Source organism: Sinocyclocheilus anshuiensis, unplaced genomic scaffold (assembly GCF_001515605.1).
Source record: "Sinocyclocheilus anshuiensis isolate Anshui unplaced genomic scaffold, SAMN03320099.WGS_v1.1 scaffold1163, whole genome shotgun sequence".
Taxonomy (NCBI): domain Eukaryota; kingdom Metazoa; phylum Chordata; class Actinopteri; order Cypriniformes; family Cyprinidae; genus Sinocyclocheilus; species Sinocyclocheilus anshuiensis.
Window position 1 is genome coordinate 699,167 of NW_015544295.1, and position 15,767 is coordinate 714,933.

General features: G+C 34.4%; 1 protein-coding gene across 1 annotated transcript in view; it reads right to left on the bottom strand.

Annotated features, from left to right (window-relative positions):
* The window catches only part of LOC107698112 (phytanoyl-CoA hydroxylase-interacting protein-like), a 17,612-nt gene extending 1,853 nt beyond the window's left edge, over positions 1-15,759 (bottom strand). Inside the window, exons 1-4 of the mRNA XM_016499031.1 lie at positions 15,587-15,759; positions 9,319-9,495; positions 1,512-1,686; positions 821-938 (exon numbers count right to left, since the gene is read on the bottom strand). Of these exons, the coding sequence (XP_016354517.1) occupies positions 821-938; positions 1,512-1,686; positions 9,319-9,492 (467 nt within the window). The 5' untranslated portion in view covers positions 9,493-9,495; positions 15,587-15,759. The remainder of the gene's footprint in view (positions 1-820; positions 939-1,511; positions 1,687-9,318; positions 9,496-15,586) is intronic.
* Between the last annotated feature and the right edge of the window lie 8 nt (positions 15,760-15,767).

Consider the following 15,767-nt stretch of genomic DNA (forward strand, 5'->3'; position numbering starts at 1 on the left):
CCAAAGAGAAAGGAAAACTTAAAATCGCATCATATGACCCCTTTAAAAGGCAATTCATCTTCTAAATGAACAAATCATCAATGCATGTTTTATTTGTTTAACCTTACTCATTTGAATCAATCTTCCTCTGAGGCTCCAAACCTCTCTCTGGTGGTGTATGCTGGACTTCTCCAATAATTTAGGCCACTTAAATCCTGTCCCTTTCCTTACATTTGACTGCAAGCTTGCATTGAGATCTGCCTTCATCTGACCAACAACCAGTGCATAGAACCAGGTTACTGAACCTGCTATTTTTTGTACGTCACAATACAGATGAAAATACCGGTCACTACTTCCATTTTTTCATAAGTGGTATTTGCAACTCATTTTACTTCTGAAATGTGATGAACACAGGATATTCAACATTAAAAAATGAAGGACGAGGCTTGGTTTAAAGACCTCTTCAAAGAAATGACAATAACTATAACGATATCTATTCCGATAATTAATGTCTAAATTAATGAGTAAAGAGGTCATCTGCCGCTTTAATTGCTCCAGCTTTTCTGAAAATGCATGCCGAGATATTAATTATATTTTGATGTAATATTATAAAGACTAACATTTTTACTTTTGCAATAACATGCAATGAAGAATTACACGAAGTGAGACAAGGAACATGAATGAAGGAGATAGAGTCTGTTTTGATTTCATATCAAGTTCACTAGCATTCTCAAATCACAAAAACACACAGCAGATAAATCGGACGCTGCAGTCTTAGAGCTGTCAAGGAAGGATATATGTAGAAGCAGCAGAGAGACTGAGGATGACAGATGACACTAACCTGACATAATGGAAGTATTCAGGACTCTGATTGCGGTAGAAGACGGAGAACCTGAGCAGCCTCCCAGCAGCAGCCTGAGCTTTATCTAACAGCTGCTGGAGATGCTCCATGGCATAATCTGCAGAAAAGAACCCATTTAAAACCATCACTATTGAACATAAAACACAAGTGCTTTCTATAGAGCACTTATGACATTGAAGGCAAGAAAAAAGAACATGTCCAAATTGGTTGTCTTCTATCTGCGCATAATATGCACAGTCAACGATACGTAAGCCATTCGTTCAAGATTTTTTTAGCATTAGTATTCAATGGCAAATTTGTGTCTTGAAGAATATCATGAAGAAGATAATCATGACACTTCATACAGAGTGCTGTAGTGTGTCATTTTTGTGCCAAGTGCAGAAATGATGGTTGTTTCCGAACAGGTTTCCCCAAATAGTCCTCCTGTTTGTTATTGGTTGGGAAAAAAACTAGCCCCTCCCTCAAACTCACACCATTGGTTGAGCCTGTTGCTGTGTTGGGCTGCTTAAACAAACAGACCAATGATTTGATAGAGCCACAGAGTCACAGTGTTTACCCCTTTTCTTTGAAAATCTTTTTGTCAGTTGTCTTTGCATATTAAGCTGGCACAGGAGGAATGATTTTAACACTGAAAATACATTTAAATCTCTGTTACTCTGTCTCTGCTTACCTCCAGTGCAGAACTCCACTACTTGGCTCCATTCAGACACCTGATAGTCTCCGTCCGGCTGTCTGATGGCGGTCTGAACAGCCACACAGTACTCTGTTCGAGGGCTCAGGAACCAGTGGCCTCTCACAGCCATTGGCAGAGGTCCTGCTTTTGCCACTAGCTTGGTGGGGACATCCTGAAAAGCCAAACACCAGAGGGCGCTGATAGTTGATTGTTGGCTTAAAGGGTTTGTGTTCGGCCTTCAAGAGAACAACCAACCATTTACAATACTTGACCTTTTTTTGTTTGTTAAACCCCTACAAGTTGGGTATAAAGTATGGTAGTGTGTGATCCTCAAGCCTAGTGTTTTAAAAACTGTTCAGATTTGAAAAGTCATGTAGTGTATTCCAGCATTTTTGTATATAGTTTTTAAATGGACCAAAGAAGAGAGATCTGATTGAAACTGAAATTTGCACTGCAGAAATTTCCGAAAAAAATTAATTAAAGAAAAAAAACTCAAAGGTTTTATGAATGGTATTTGATGGACTCTACATGGGAGCCAGATCAGGTCATGCCTTTTTTATTGAAATAAAGCTGAAATTAAATTAATTAAATATGAGTATTAGAAGAAACTTAAACTTTAAAAAAAAACTTCAATAAAAATTTTAAATGTCGCCTTAATAACTAACTAAAAGTTTATTTAAGTTCAAAAGCTAAATTTGTTATAAAATAAATTAAAGCTAAATAGAAATGTTAAAAAACAAAAAGTAATAAAAATGACAAAAGCACATTCAAATATTAAAAATTGTGATATATTTGAAATAAAACTGAAATATAAAAATAAAAGCTAATTCATAGCATTATATAATACATATTATAATAGTATAATATAATAAAATAACAGGCTAGCTAGATTTTTTTGAGTTGACTGAAAACTGTAAATTTAAAAAAAGAAGACGAAGAAGAACCAACCAAAGACTGAAAAATGTATATATGAGAGTTATTTAAAAGAAGTATCTTTATACTGGCCAAAATATTATTTATTTGTTGTATATAGTTTAATCAAATCAAATCAATTGATTTATAAAGCACAATATACAGTAGAACAACAGTACTGTACCAAATCATACTGAAAGAGACATAAGAAGTGAATATAAAACTATATAGACCGCAATGCAATCAATTTAATTTAATCTATAGTATATGTCTAATAATGTATTTATAGTGTTATAAAATCAAGTTTGTGATGATAACAGTTTACCAGTAAAACGAATCATGGGAAACACTAATTGCCTGATAATTGTGCATGCAGCCTAATCAGTGAGACAATATGATTTCTGAGCAGATAACATCCGCATCTGTATCATCCAGTGCAGTAATCTTACGCCTGTTATCTGTTTGACGAATCTTCTTTCTGAGAGGTGAAAGACATTTTCAAACTTCACTAAGCGTAAAGTATTTCCTCCCACATATAAGAGCTCGATCACAGCTAATTAGTCTTGTTGTGGAGGCACAAGCATAACCAATTATGAAATGCTCAGATGGGCGTAACCATAGCAACCCCCTCAGCAAGTCCTTTCCATTCACCCGCAAATGCAATATTAGAGCCGTGGCAAAATCAGATGTAATTTAGCAGCAGTTCATGCCTGTATTATCTTTGGCAGCCAATGAGTGCAGAAGAGATACTGGTAATACTCCTACATTATAGCTTCATTTTGTCAGGAAGAATTTAAAAACTCAACACAATTTATTCAGCTCTGATTATCTCATCAGTGTCCTCCTAACACTTACTAAATAGTGCACTAAATTGACAATTAAGTCTCGCAGGTGTTTTGGATTTTTCAGTCAAGCAGACTTTGAATGGACATTCAAGTCAATTAGTTGGATTTTTGATAATTAAGTTACAGTTATTTTAGATTTAAAAATATATATATATATTTTAAACACTGCTGCAGATTTTCATGTGTAAATGGCGAGGAATACTCAAAAAGAAATAAACTAAAAAAAAAAGACAAATAAAAAATACGTGTATGATGCCCAAAATTACTAGTGTACTAAATTTGTATTTTTTGCAAAGCAATATCTAAATTTTGTATATGTACTACTGTTCAAAAATAAAGAAATACAAATTGTAAAACATAAATAAATAAAAAAAAATAACAATAAAATATAAAATAGGTGAAATGACACCGTATTATACCTGATTGTATCCAATTACTTTTTTTGTTGGCATTATTCAAATATCGCATCTTTGTTTTATTTTAATTTTCTTTTATCATTATTATTATTATTATTATTATTATTATCTATAATAGGCAGTCTGTTTTGGATTGGTTTGGGAGGGTTTACGAATGTAAAAAATACAATCTCTGTACAAATAATAGCATTTGTCTTTGGAATAAAAAATAAATTAATTTAAAAAACAGGTGCATGATGACCAAAATACTAGTGTACTAAATGTATATATTTTTTGCAAAGCAGTATCTAAATTTTCATGTGTAAGTGGTGAGGACTCAAAATAATAAAATAAAATAAAATAGTTGAAGATTTTCATGTGCAGATGGTGAGGACTCCTACTCAAAAATAAACAAACAGGTGCATGATGCCACAAATTACTAGTAATTATTTATTTATTTATTTATGCGAAACAATATCCTAATTTTACTTTTCTTTTTGGTTTGCTTTATTCATTTTTTTAATTGTTTGGCTATTTTTTTAAACACTGTTGTGGACTTTAGTGTCCAGGTGGCGTGAACTTTTTACTGAAAATTTTTTAAAAAGAATAAAAACAAATAAACAATAGGTGCATGATGCCCCAAATTATTAGTGTACTAAATAAAATTTTTGCAAAACAATATCCTAATTTGATTGATTTTTTTAAAGCAGTGGTTGGCCAGGGATTGGAGAAACCATTACTTTAGATAAAAAGATTTTCATGTGCAATTGGCGAGGACTGCTATTAACTAATTAACTAAATAAATAAATGCATGATGCCCCAAATTACTAGGGTACTAAATAAGAGTTTTTTTCAAAGCAATATCCTAGTTCTATACATGCTTTTAAAGGGGTGCTTGGCCTGGGATTGGGGGGTTTATGGTGAGTCATTATCCGCTCACAGCAGTTTTGGTCAAGTTTCTGGTGCTCCTGTATTAGAAGTGACGTGAGCATCACCGTAGCCCTGAAGGGCTGTCAGATGTGCTCATTACCAACACACCTACCACCCATATCAGCCCTGCCATCTGCCTCTCCAGCACCTGCTTTATTTCACCTTTACTCATGTTCAGCTTAAAGAAATATAACGTGAAAACAGATCTTAACCCTGATATTACACTGCAGGTCAATTTGACTAGCATAGATTTTAGAGTTGTTGGAAATACTGGTTAATCTATGATGTTTTTCTTGAAGTTCTGTGACTTTTCCTCATTTTGTGTCATGAACATGCCTGCAGTTTCAATACTCATATTAAATTTATATTAGGATTATGATGTTTTACACTGCGTTGAAGACATTTTTAATAGTTCATCATGTTATCTTTTGCTAAGAACCGAACCCATTATCATGACGTTGCGAGCACCACGCTCTACTTATTTTGTTAAAAGAAATAGTTACAGTACTATTTATAATATTCATAATTGAAAAAAATACAAATAATTGTTTACATGTGTGAGTATAAGTATTAATGTTAAAATTGTGCCATTGTAACCTTAATTTTAATTTATTCATTTATGTTTGTGCGTTTGTTTATTTGTTAGTTTTTCATAGTGTGACTTTTGGTGAACTGTACTGAATCCAATTACTGTCAAATCTGACCCCGTTAAAAATATTTACAATACTTTTTTATAAAATTCATAATTTGTGAAAACTAAATTAATTAAAAAAAAATACTATTAGATATATGCAGTTATTAAGTTATATGCCGTTTTAAAACATATATTTTGTGTAGTATTAATGTTAAAATTGAACTGTTTTAACATTTATTGATTCTTTTTGTTTTTCATAGTGTGACTTTTGGTTAATTGTACTGAATCGGATTAGCGTCAATTTGACCCCCTCCATAAAAATTGTTTATAAAATTCATAATTTGTAAAAAAAAAAAAAAAATTAAAACAAATAGTTGTTCAGTACTTTTACATTTATATATATATATATATATATATATATAGTTTATTATGTGCAAAAACAGATAATTGCATTTTGTATTTATTTTCAGGAATCATGTTTTTTTATTGTGCATTCCAAGTAATATCAATCAAACTGCAGTTTGCAGTGCACTTACAAAATTAAAGTTCATTGACAGTATGTTTTTTTTATATATATTAAAAGTTTGTTTATAGCAAAAGCAGATAACGCCACATTTCATGTTTGAGAGTTTAAAAAAACACTGGTTTATTCTTTGTAATCTCCTCAGATGACAATGTAGATGCCTGACAAATATTGTTGTTGTTGTTGTCATGGCCGTACCCAGACTTTGAAAATTAGTGAGGTCCGGGTTGGTGTTAAATCATTTGTTAAAAAATGTGTTAATACTTTACTATATTTAAGAGTGGATAATTTTATCAGTTGTTTATTGCAACAATACATAACTACAATAGCTTTGTCTAGTGCTTTTATGCAAGTTTATAGCATGATTTGTGAAAATGTAACTATACTGAATGACAGCGTAGACTTCTTCATGGCTAGTTTTTGCGTATTTCATTTCATTCTGTAACCTACTTGTTCTACAGATCTGTGTGTACTAGTGTTAAATGCTACTGTTTTTGATAACGTTTATAACAGATAATATCATGATAATTTTTTCGTTTCCATTACCGAATGTCCTATCCTGCTGTCAGCAAAAACCTGTCCATGGGCTTTTTTGATTACTTTCAGTTTAAGCGACGTTTAACGCCTCGTGACTAAACAATGGGCGCCAATGTGAGTGTGCACACCGACGTGCAAAACACGAGGCGTAAAAGCGTCATTTAAAAAAAAAAATTTTGCTTCTTTTGTTTATTTTTTTATTTTTATTTTATTTTGTATTTATTTATTTATTTTTGGAAAAATAATAATAATAATGATAAAATAAATATGGATGCTTTTTTATTGCAAAAATTGCCAAATTCCCCATTTTCCTCATAGCGATGGAGGAAAGCAATTAACAATGCTTTGTTTTCCACCAGTAGGGGGCGTGGCATACTATCTGACTATATCAATAAACCCTCTAGACTGATTGACAGTTGACTGTCAAAGGACAAAAGCACTTGCGATTCCATTAGAATTTTGTAAGGGTTGGAGCAGGACACAGAAAACTGAATAGCAAATGTGTTATTTTTTTGATTGCTATTCCAAAATGACAAAATCTTAGCTAGTAAGACATTGGAAATGCACTTGCATATGGACTTTGCGTTTCCATTTAAAATTTGGCAAACATGTTACAGAAATGCCAGATCTTTGGTAAAATGTATGGTGTTATTTTACTGTCAAATGTCGAGAGCGCACTGTTGTAGCGCGAAAGTACATTGCTATGATGCGCTAGCGCGAATCTCTCTGCTCGCACGTGGATTGCCTTTGCTCTCACACTAAACCGGACGCTTTGCACTCGCAAATCTCTCCGTGCTCTTGCGCTAGAAATGAATTATTTTCGCACCTGGATTAAATGTTGTCAAAAGTTATCAACAAATCAGACTTCCATGACTGATCGATTGAAGTGCTACATGAAATCTAATTAGCTGGAATTCTAAATAAATATATAAATCATATATCATACATAAATCAATAAATAAATCATATAGGGCGCCAATGTGAGTGTGCACACCGACGCGCAAAACGCAAGGTGTAAAAGCGTCGTTTTTTAAAAAACGCCTCGGGCTCGTTTTTTTGGTTTAACGCGCCGTGTTAAAAATTGGCCGACCAATGAGATTGGCGCTTTTGTTCACGTGCCTGGAGCTGCTGAAGTTACAGTAAAACACGGCTTGGTGGCCCTCAAGCACAAAACGGTCTTGCCGAGCACACATTGATACCTAACGACGAAGAGGAAGTAAGTAGACCAAGAAGATGCATAGAGGCAAGATGAATGTAGAGCTGCTGGTCTCATTGGTGTCTGAACACAAAGGGCTTAATGACAAACGCGACAGCGACTACAAAAATCTCGATAAAAGGGAGTTGTTATGGAGAGGAATTGCAGATCAAATAGGATTCGATGGGTACCGGGGTATTTCTGTTTTTCATTAAGCGCCATCTAATGTCAGGGAGTGAATTTGCACATTCACTCGGCTCATCGCCTGCAAAAATTGCTAGGGTATGAACACAAAAGACACGTCGAAAAACGATAAGCGCGCGCGATAATCGTCCCGGTGTGTACGAGGCTTAAGGTCAAAACACCGGTGATGCAGTGTTGCCAGATATTGATACAAAAACAAACAAATAAAAATAAATCTAAATTATTTCCAATCTTTTGCAAAAAAGGATAAGATAAAGATATCGCTGACTCTAAAGACTATCAACTTCCTACTTTATTAACTTTCTAAAGTGTTATATTAAGTGGAAAAGACAAGTCCAAAACGCTTATAATAGGCTGCGCCCGCGCCCTCACTCACTCACAACTCTCTCAAGCCTCGTTCACTCCGCCACCGTCTCAGCGATCATTTTCATAACGGGGACGCTAAACATTCTTGGAAACGGTCTAAACTGAATTAGGGGCCATTCACATATCACGTTTTTTGCGCGCTCAAGTTCGTTATTTCAAATGAAGACGCGCGGCAGACGCGCTCATAATGGAATCAACGCGGTCACGACGCGCTCATTTTTTCCAGGCGCTTCTGCGCCGCATCCAGATGAAAACATTTAAACTTTTCAGAATGCCGCAAGTGCACCGCGGGGGTCATGTGACAAGAACCAACCAATCAGCTTCATCCTTTCCCGTAACAACATTGAAAGCTCAGTCAAGATGAAGGAACAGCTGATCATAGCTGTACAGGGATAGCCATTTTTAAAGGGGTCATATGATGCTTTTTTAAAAGGAAAACTTGAAATCGCATCATATGACCCCTTTAAATAAATTTAGTAGCAGAGCTACTAAATCCATTTATCCTTTGCTGAAACTGTATGGATGTGATTACACGCAATACACAGAACTTTTCCCTCATCATTGTAACGCGCTGCTTCTGCAAGGTTCCGTGAAAACATTTCAGCTTTTATTTTCCTTTTTCGCCCTGAAGAAGATATCAAAGGTTCATCAAGTTCGTCGAAATTATCCATCCTCGATCACTTTTAAACAACAAGGGCGCGTGTCGGCTTCTGCAGTAAAACGTGAACTCGCGATGCCTCAAAAGTGGACAATTTTTGACAAAACATGTTCAGGGTTCAGATGCATGGCATAAAATGCATTTATTGTTTGTTGATTTATTGTTTGTTTTTGTTTTTCATAGTGTGATTGTACCACACTGATCTATAATAGAGAACATTATATATAGATCAGTGGTTTGTACTGAATCCAATTAGCTACAGTCAATTTGACTACCTCCTGAACAATCATTTGTTTTACTGAAAAAAAAAAAATACCTTAAGTGTTCTGGGTTCAATTGCTTATCAAAAATCTACTTAAATTGTTTATTAAAAGTAATAGTTTATTATTTTTCTGACAATGAAAGTCAACAGGGCCCAGTGCTGTCAATCACCAGTAGCCTAATCAGTCAGTAGTCAATCATCACCCTCACTATTGCATCCTTGTTTAACCCCAGATTGCTCTGAGAGGATTGTCCCTATAATAAGTTCATAATAAGTTGACAAATTCCACTGACAGCGAATCAGGGCTGTATTTTCTCCTGTGTGAATGACCGCGGATACTGACTCTGTGCTTGAAGCGGTTGTGCTGGCTGCCCTCTTTACGGCTCAGGTCGATGAAGTAATGCGTCACCCGGGACGCGTCCTCATGGGACATTTCCCAGCTGACCCGGAACGAGTCGCAGGTCACATCGCTGATCTCAGTATCACGGGGTGTGGAGAGCAGCTCCACCTCAGCCATCGCCTGCAGGAACACAACACGACTAACTGTCAAACAGAAACATTACAGCCGGTTAAAACAAACATCTGACCTCAGATGAAATTCAATTAACCTGTGAACAGATGATCCTTCAGCTGAATAAAACAGATAACATCCCCTCACACAAACACTGCCTTCAGTATGAATTAACTTCATCTATAAAAGCACATCGTCTACTTAATTTCCATGTTTAATAAGCACTAGTTTTTAAATATGTGCTTAGTTATAAAGCTCATTTGAGTTTGTTCTCATTAAGTGAGACGGTCTGAAACAGTTTCCTCAGGATGTCATAATAGTCTGTTTAGTCATTATTGACTGACTGGACAGCACAGCAGTAGGTTTCAGAATTACATATAATTTATTCATTATCCACTTTGTTTCTAAGGAACAATTGAGGGGAAAATGTGCTTATGTCATGCTTGGAAACTTATGACATATCCTAGCGATGTCATTATGGCTGCCAATGCCACAAATTGTACAAAACAGTGAGGTACATATGCAAAAAAATGAACAATGTATAGATAATGTTGACTTTTACAGACATGTTGTCAATGCAGACATTTTTCTAAACACGTAAATGTACAAATAAATCCAGTAGATTTATTATAAATGTTTTTTTTCTTTCATCGTGATGATGATGTCTGTTTTTGCAAGGTTTCCTGGCCAATGATAATAAAAAATATTGCAAAGAAAGTCTAGCGTTTTTAATATCTACCTTTCCAAATTTGTGGTCAGATTTGTTTTTAATTAATAATTTAAAATATTAAATAAATATTAAATAATTTTATTCAGCAAAGATGCATCAAACGGTGAGAGTAGAAACATTTATAATGTTACAAAATATATTTTAAAATAAATGTTATTATTTTGAACCTTCTGTTAATCAAAGACTCCTGGACGAAAATGTATCATGGTGTGCACAAAATCTTAAGCAGCACAACTGTTTCCAACATTGATAATAATCAGAAATGTTTCTTGAGCAGCAAATCAGCATATTAGAATGATTTCTGAAGATCATGTGACTCTGAAGACTGGAGTAATGATGCTGAAAATACAGCTTTTATCACAGGAATAAATTACATTTTAAATATATTCAAATAGAAAGCTGTTATTTTGAATTGTAATAATATTTCTAAATTTTACTGTTTTTAATTTTTTTTTAAATAAAATAAATGCAGCCTTGGTAAGAGAATTCTTTCAAAAACATAAAAGAAAAATTGTACTGACCCCAAACTTTCAACAGTAGCGAGTAGAGTTAAAATAAAAATAAAAAAATTAAATAAAGCAGTTCTGGGTTACTGTTAAACCTGTTACCGTATATGGTACCATATATTATGAAGAAAAAAAATACTAATATTTTTTCCATAATTTGCTGACATGACATCATTACTCTTTCAATAACTCTTTCAGCACACGTCATAAAATGTCATAAAATGTCAACCCTGTTACCATGATTTTGTACAGTAAACAAATGAACATTAAAAAGTGGATATATAGAAATATCAGAATTAAATTCCCTAAGAGTTGCTTTGTCACCTTGCAATCTCCAATTAAACTCAACTTTGTTGCATCCACCCTGTTTGACAGAATGACCGGAGCGCTGCCTCTCAGAGGAGAGATAATAAAGGCGCTCAGTGATGTGTTCTGCTGAAGTAATGAGTGTGTGATTACTGCCATGAGTGTGTGTGAAGTGCAGTGAATGAGGCCGTGTGTTTGATTAGCTGTCATTTCCTCTTCCTGTGACCGCTGACCCTAGAGTAATGTGAAGTCACACAATCTATTATCAGCCCTTGTGCTCTGTGAAGCGCCCATAACTCTGAGAAAGAGACGGCAGGGTGATTCATAAGCACCTCTCTTTCTTGTCCTCCTTGCACTGCCTTCATATTACCCACAGTTCTTTTCCCCACAGCAGTTGTCCTCTTTGACATATACTTCTTAAGTGTCCAAATGCATTTAGGGGTCAGTAAAATGTACATGTAAGCTAAATTGTCAGGAATTTGGTGTATTTTGGTATAAGTCTCCCATATGGACAGTATGCTGAGGCAGCGCAATGCCAAGAGAAATGCTGGACGGCACAAATGTGTGCATGCCAGAAAATGAGAATATGTTTTACAGCAAGTACTTCACACTTGAATGCTTTGGCTCAGAGACATATGGCATCCCTTGTGAAAGTGAAATAGACTTGAGCAATTTTTACATGAGAATTTATTAGGAAATATTACACTGAATTTAATGTTTTTGGACTCTTAAATGCATGTTATTTGTAATGAAATGGAAATGTATTATAGTTGACTTTTATATTAAATGCAATCAGCTGAACTTAAGAGTGATTTTAAATACATCGTGTAATTTCATAATTACTTCTATTGTCTTTGAAATACTGTTAAAGTGTGCTGTTGCATGTACTGGCAAGCATTTACGCCCAACTAAATATATCTATTGAAATATTTCTATTGAACCTTGTATGTGATGTATTATATTTGTAACTACACATTTTATTGCAATTTAGTACATTTAAAATGTGTTAACTTTAAATGTAATAACAAATACTATTTTTATTACATTTATTTAAATGTAATAAAAAAACTACAGTTGAAATTATAATCAAGTACATTACATGTGCATTCGTGTATTAGTCAACACATCAAAATAAGTGTGCTTCTTTAAAATATAACAAATATTATTAAAACATAATGGTTTAAAATGTAGTTTAAGGTCAAACTTTTAATTTGACATTATTACAAAGGGCACTTTTTAAAAATGTGATAAGAGGCAGTCATGAAAGTGTACTCTCTTTTAAGTACACTTAAGCAACCATTTATTTCAGTACAAGTACAGATTTGAAGTACACTATTCAATGCAATTAAGCGCACTCCTTTTTTCCCCGCAGAGGACATGTGTATGTGTGTGTGGCCTGAAGTGATCATCTGCTTTGCCTCAGGATGGAGCATAATTTAAAAAAGTAATTTAAGATTAACGAACTGTGAGTTTTCAAATATCCGTCCTCATTCTCTGCACACGGTCTTACAGGAGGCAGTGACTAAAACACTTCAGCTCCCCAGACTGCTGCCTTTCAGTCAAAGGGAATGTAGGCCATGATAAACATCCTCACAGGACTTGAATCAAAGCTGCAAAACACACACACACACACACACACACACACACACACACACACACACACACACACAAGTGGTGCTGCTTGCTTACTATTTTAGAAAAACCTTTGAACATTTTTGAGTTTTGCTCTAGTGCTCAGTAAAAAAATCAAGATGCTGTATGCTGTCTATTATAAAATAAGCCTCAAAAAATGGCAAGAAAATCTTATGAAAACACGTTCAGGTTACATTTGACCTCATAATGAAAGAAAAAAAAAACAGTTCTATTTTGAACATAGAAAATAAAGCATGTTTAAGAACCATAACGTTTTTTTTTTTGCATTGTTTTTTATGACAATTAAAAGTTTTTTTAATAAAGTCTCATTACAGTAATGTCTCATTACAGCCAGTAATGTCTCATTTTACTTTTGAGTTTGTGTGTGTGTGTGTGTGTGTGTGTGTGTGATTCCCGTTATTCTTAATGATTATTCTCATTCAATTCTCATTAAGGTAATAGTCATTTTTCATGCAATGATTGTATAAATCACTGAAAAAAACCAATAGAGGCAAAAAGTCAGCAAAAATGAATGTAATTATTTTAAAAACACATCAATTATTTTTTAGATTCTCATTAAGGCTGATTTAATCATTTATTTCAAATTTTTTAAATACAAAAGTAACTGACTGTTCTTCAATATTAAACTTTACAATTACAAATGTATTACAAATATATATTTTTAAAATACAAAAGTAACTGTCTGTTCTTCAATATTAAACTTTGCAATTACAAATGTATTACAAATATATTTTGAAAAAATCTAAATGTTAAATCAATTTAAAATAATTTTTACTGTACTATGATACAAATTTTACATTAAAATGACTGTAATACAATATAAATAAAGACAGTACAACAAATATTTAATGTAAACATGCTTATAATTATCTAGAATAAGATTATACCATTTTGATAATATATCTGCCTTATAATAATATAATAAACAAATAGTAATGCAAACTTTAAATATGCTTAATTGTCATGAAAATAATGTCACAATGCAAAAAGAACAAGAAGTCCTAAAATGAGGCCTAATTTTGAAACCGGCATGGTCTTATGAGATTCACTCAGTGGTATAACAGAGCAGAACAGCATTAATAAACACTGCAGCATGTTATTAAGAAAATTATTCAATTATTATTGAATGTGTAAATATGTGGGCACATATGGACACATACATACAGTATACAAATTAACATATACAACATCATGCTTGTACTATGCAGAATTACAGAGTATTCTGAACAAGAAAACAATTTACCCAAAACTCTTTGGGTGTATTCACACTTGTCATGTTTGGTTCGATTGAATCGAACTCAAGTTCGTTTCCCCTCTTGGTGTGGACCTCTTTGGCAAGTGTGAATACAGCAATCGCACTCGGTGCGGACCAAACAACCGTACCGAGACCCAGCTGAAGAGGTGGTCTCGGTCCGCTTCCAAATGAACTCTGGTACAGTTCGTTTAAGGTGTGATTATGACCCGACCTCGATCCGACCCAATTGCAGAAATCACGCTCAGAAACAGACAGCTCGCGCATATAGTGCTGTTATTTGCATTTCAATGGCTTAAATCGCTTGTTTTTAAACCACAGTGCTTAAAAACACATGCAAATGATGAGTTTTCGTGACCATGGCGCACAGCAACGTGACGTGAGCGTGCTAAATAGGCTAAAGCTTGCCGCAAGACTATGTTGGGGGAAAATAGTAAGGAGATTATTTTATAATTATTTATTAGTAAACTAGTGTTTTATGTGTCAGTGTCGCTATGAAGTTGATGATCCTGACTCGCCATCTCATCATTGGACGCGCCTTAAGAAAGAAATGCATCTTTACGGATTACATAATAATGTGAGTTTTTGTTTAGGATTTGAATTATTTCGTTTTGTAGTCATTTAAAGCTTTCTATAGATATATTCATCATGTCTGTAAGGAAAACATTCGCTGAGTTTCGGTTAATTTTTGTGAAGCGCTCCTGCTCAAGACCGAGACGGCAAGCGCATCCTATTTGTTTTCTTTATTTTACAAAAGCACAATGTTTTCTTGATATTGTGAGTGCACACAAATAAAAATAGACCCTTTATAGTTCCGAACGATGCATTATTATTACCTTTATGAGCAAAAATGACGGCATATTTAATTTGTTTCCACAGATGTCCTGAAGCGCGCTTCAGCTTCCACTCTCCACAAATCAACATTGTTTTTGGTCCGGACCAAAGCAAGTGAACTAGCAGACTTTCCTGGTGTTTATCTCCACTTTGATAAGGCCTCAGCATAAGTGTATTCAATGACCCATATGTGCTAAAATAAACATAAACGTGCATCCAGAGCATTTCACTGGGTCAGTCTCTGAGAAGTGAGCCACATTCACACATGATTAATGAGCAGAGCTCCTGCACAAACAGCAGTGTCTGAACCGAATGTGATTCACTGAGGAATCGCTCGCTGAACAGAGCTGCTGGAGAAACGAGAGGCTGATTCTCACAGTATTAATGACTTTGTCATGGTTCAGATTTCTCTTCATAAGCGCATCTCACATGTATCTGCAATGCAGCTCCACTGTGCTGGGAGTGCAACTATTAAGAGCAACACTGTTCTACATTTAACAGTGATAGACAGAACTACAAAAGAGAGAAAATAAAACATCAGCGCAAGAAAGCACACTTCGAACAAAATGTTCTAATCTGATTATCTGTGCTTCTCTTCTGGACGGTGAACGTCTATCAAGGCAGTCCTGACCTCAATTCACAGAGAAAAACAACAGTTTTGTGGAGGAAAAAGATATGTAAAAAAATTAATAATAATAAAAAAATAATAATAAATAAGTAAAAGTAAATGCATTTATTATATTATATTATATTATATTATTATATTCTTATTTTTCTCAATTCAGTGTTGCTTTTAATGAATAAAAGAGAAAGGCGTACCTCTGTGTTCAGAAGCAGCAGTGATGATGATGATGAAGTTCACAGACAGAAGCTGTATGAATGAGTGTGGCTGTAATTCTTCGTCTTTTCCTCTCTTTCACTGCTGCCAGCTCCTTAAATGAGGATGAAAACTGAGAGCGAGGGGTTTCTCGTTTGGCCCCCCCATACTCACTTTCACTTA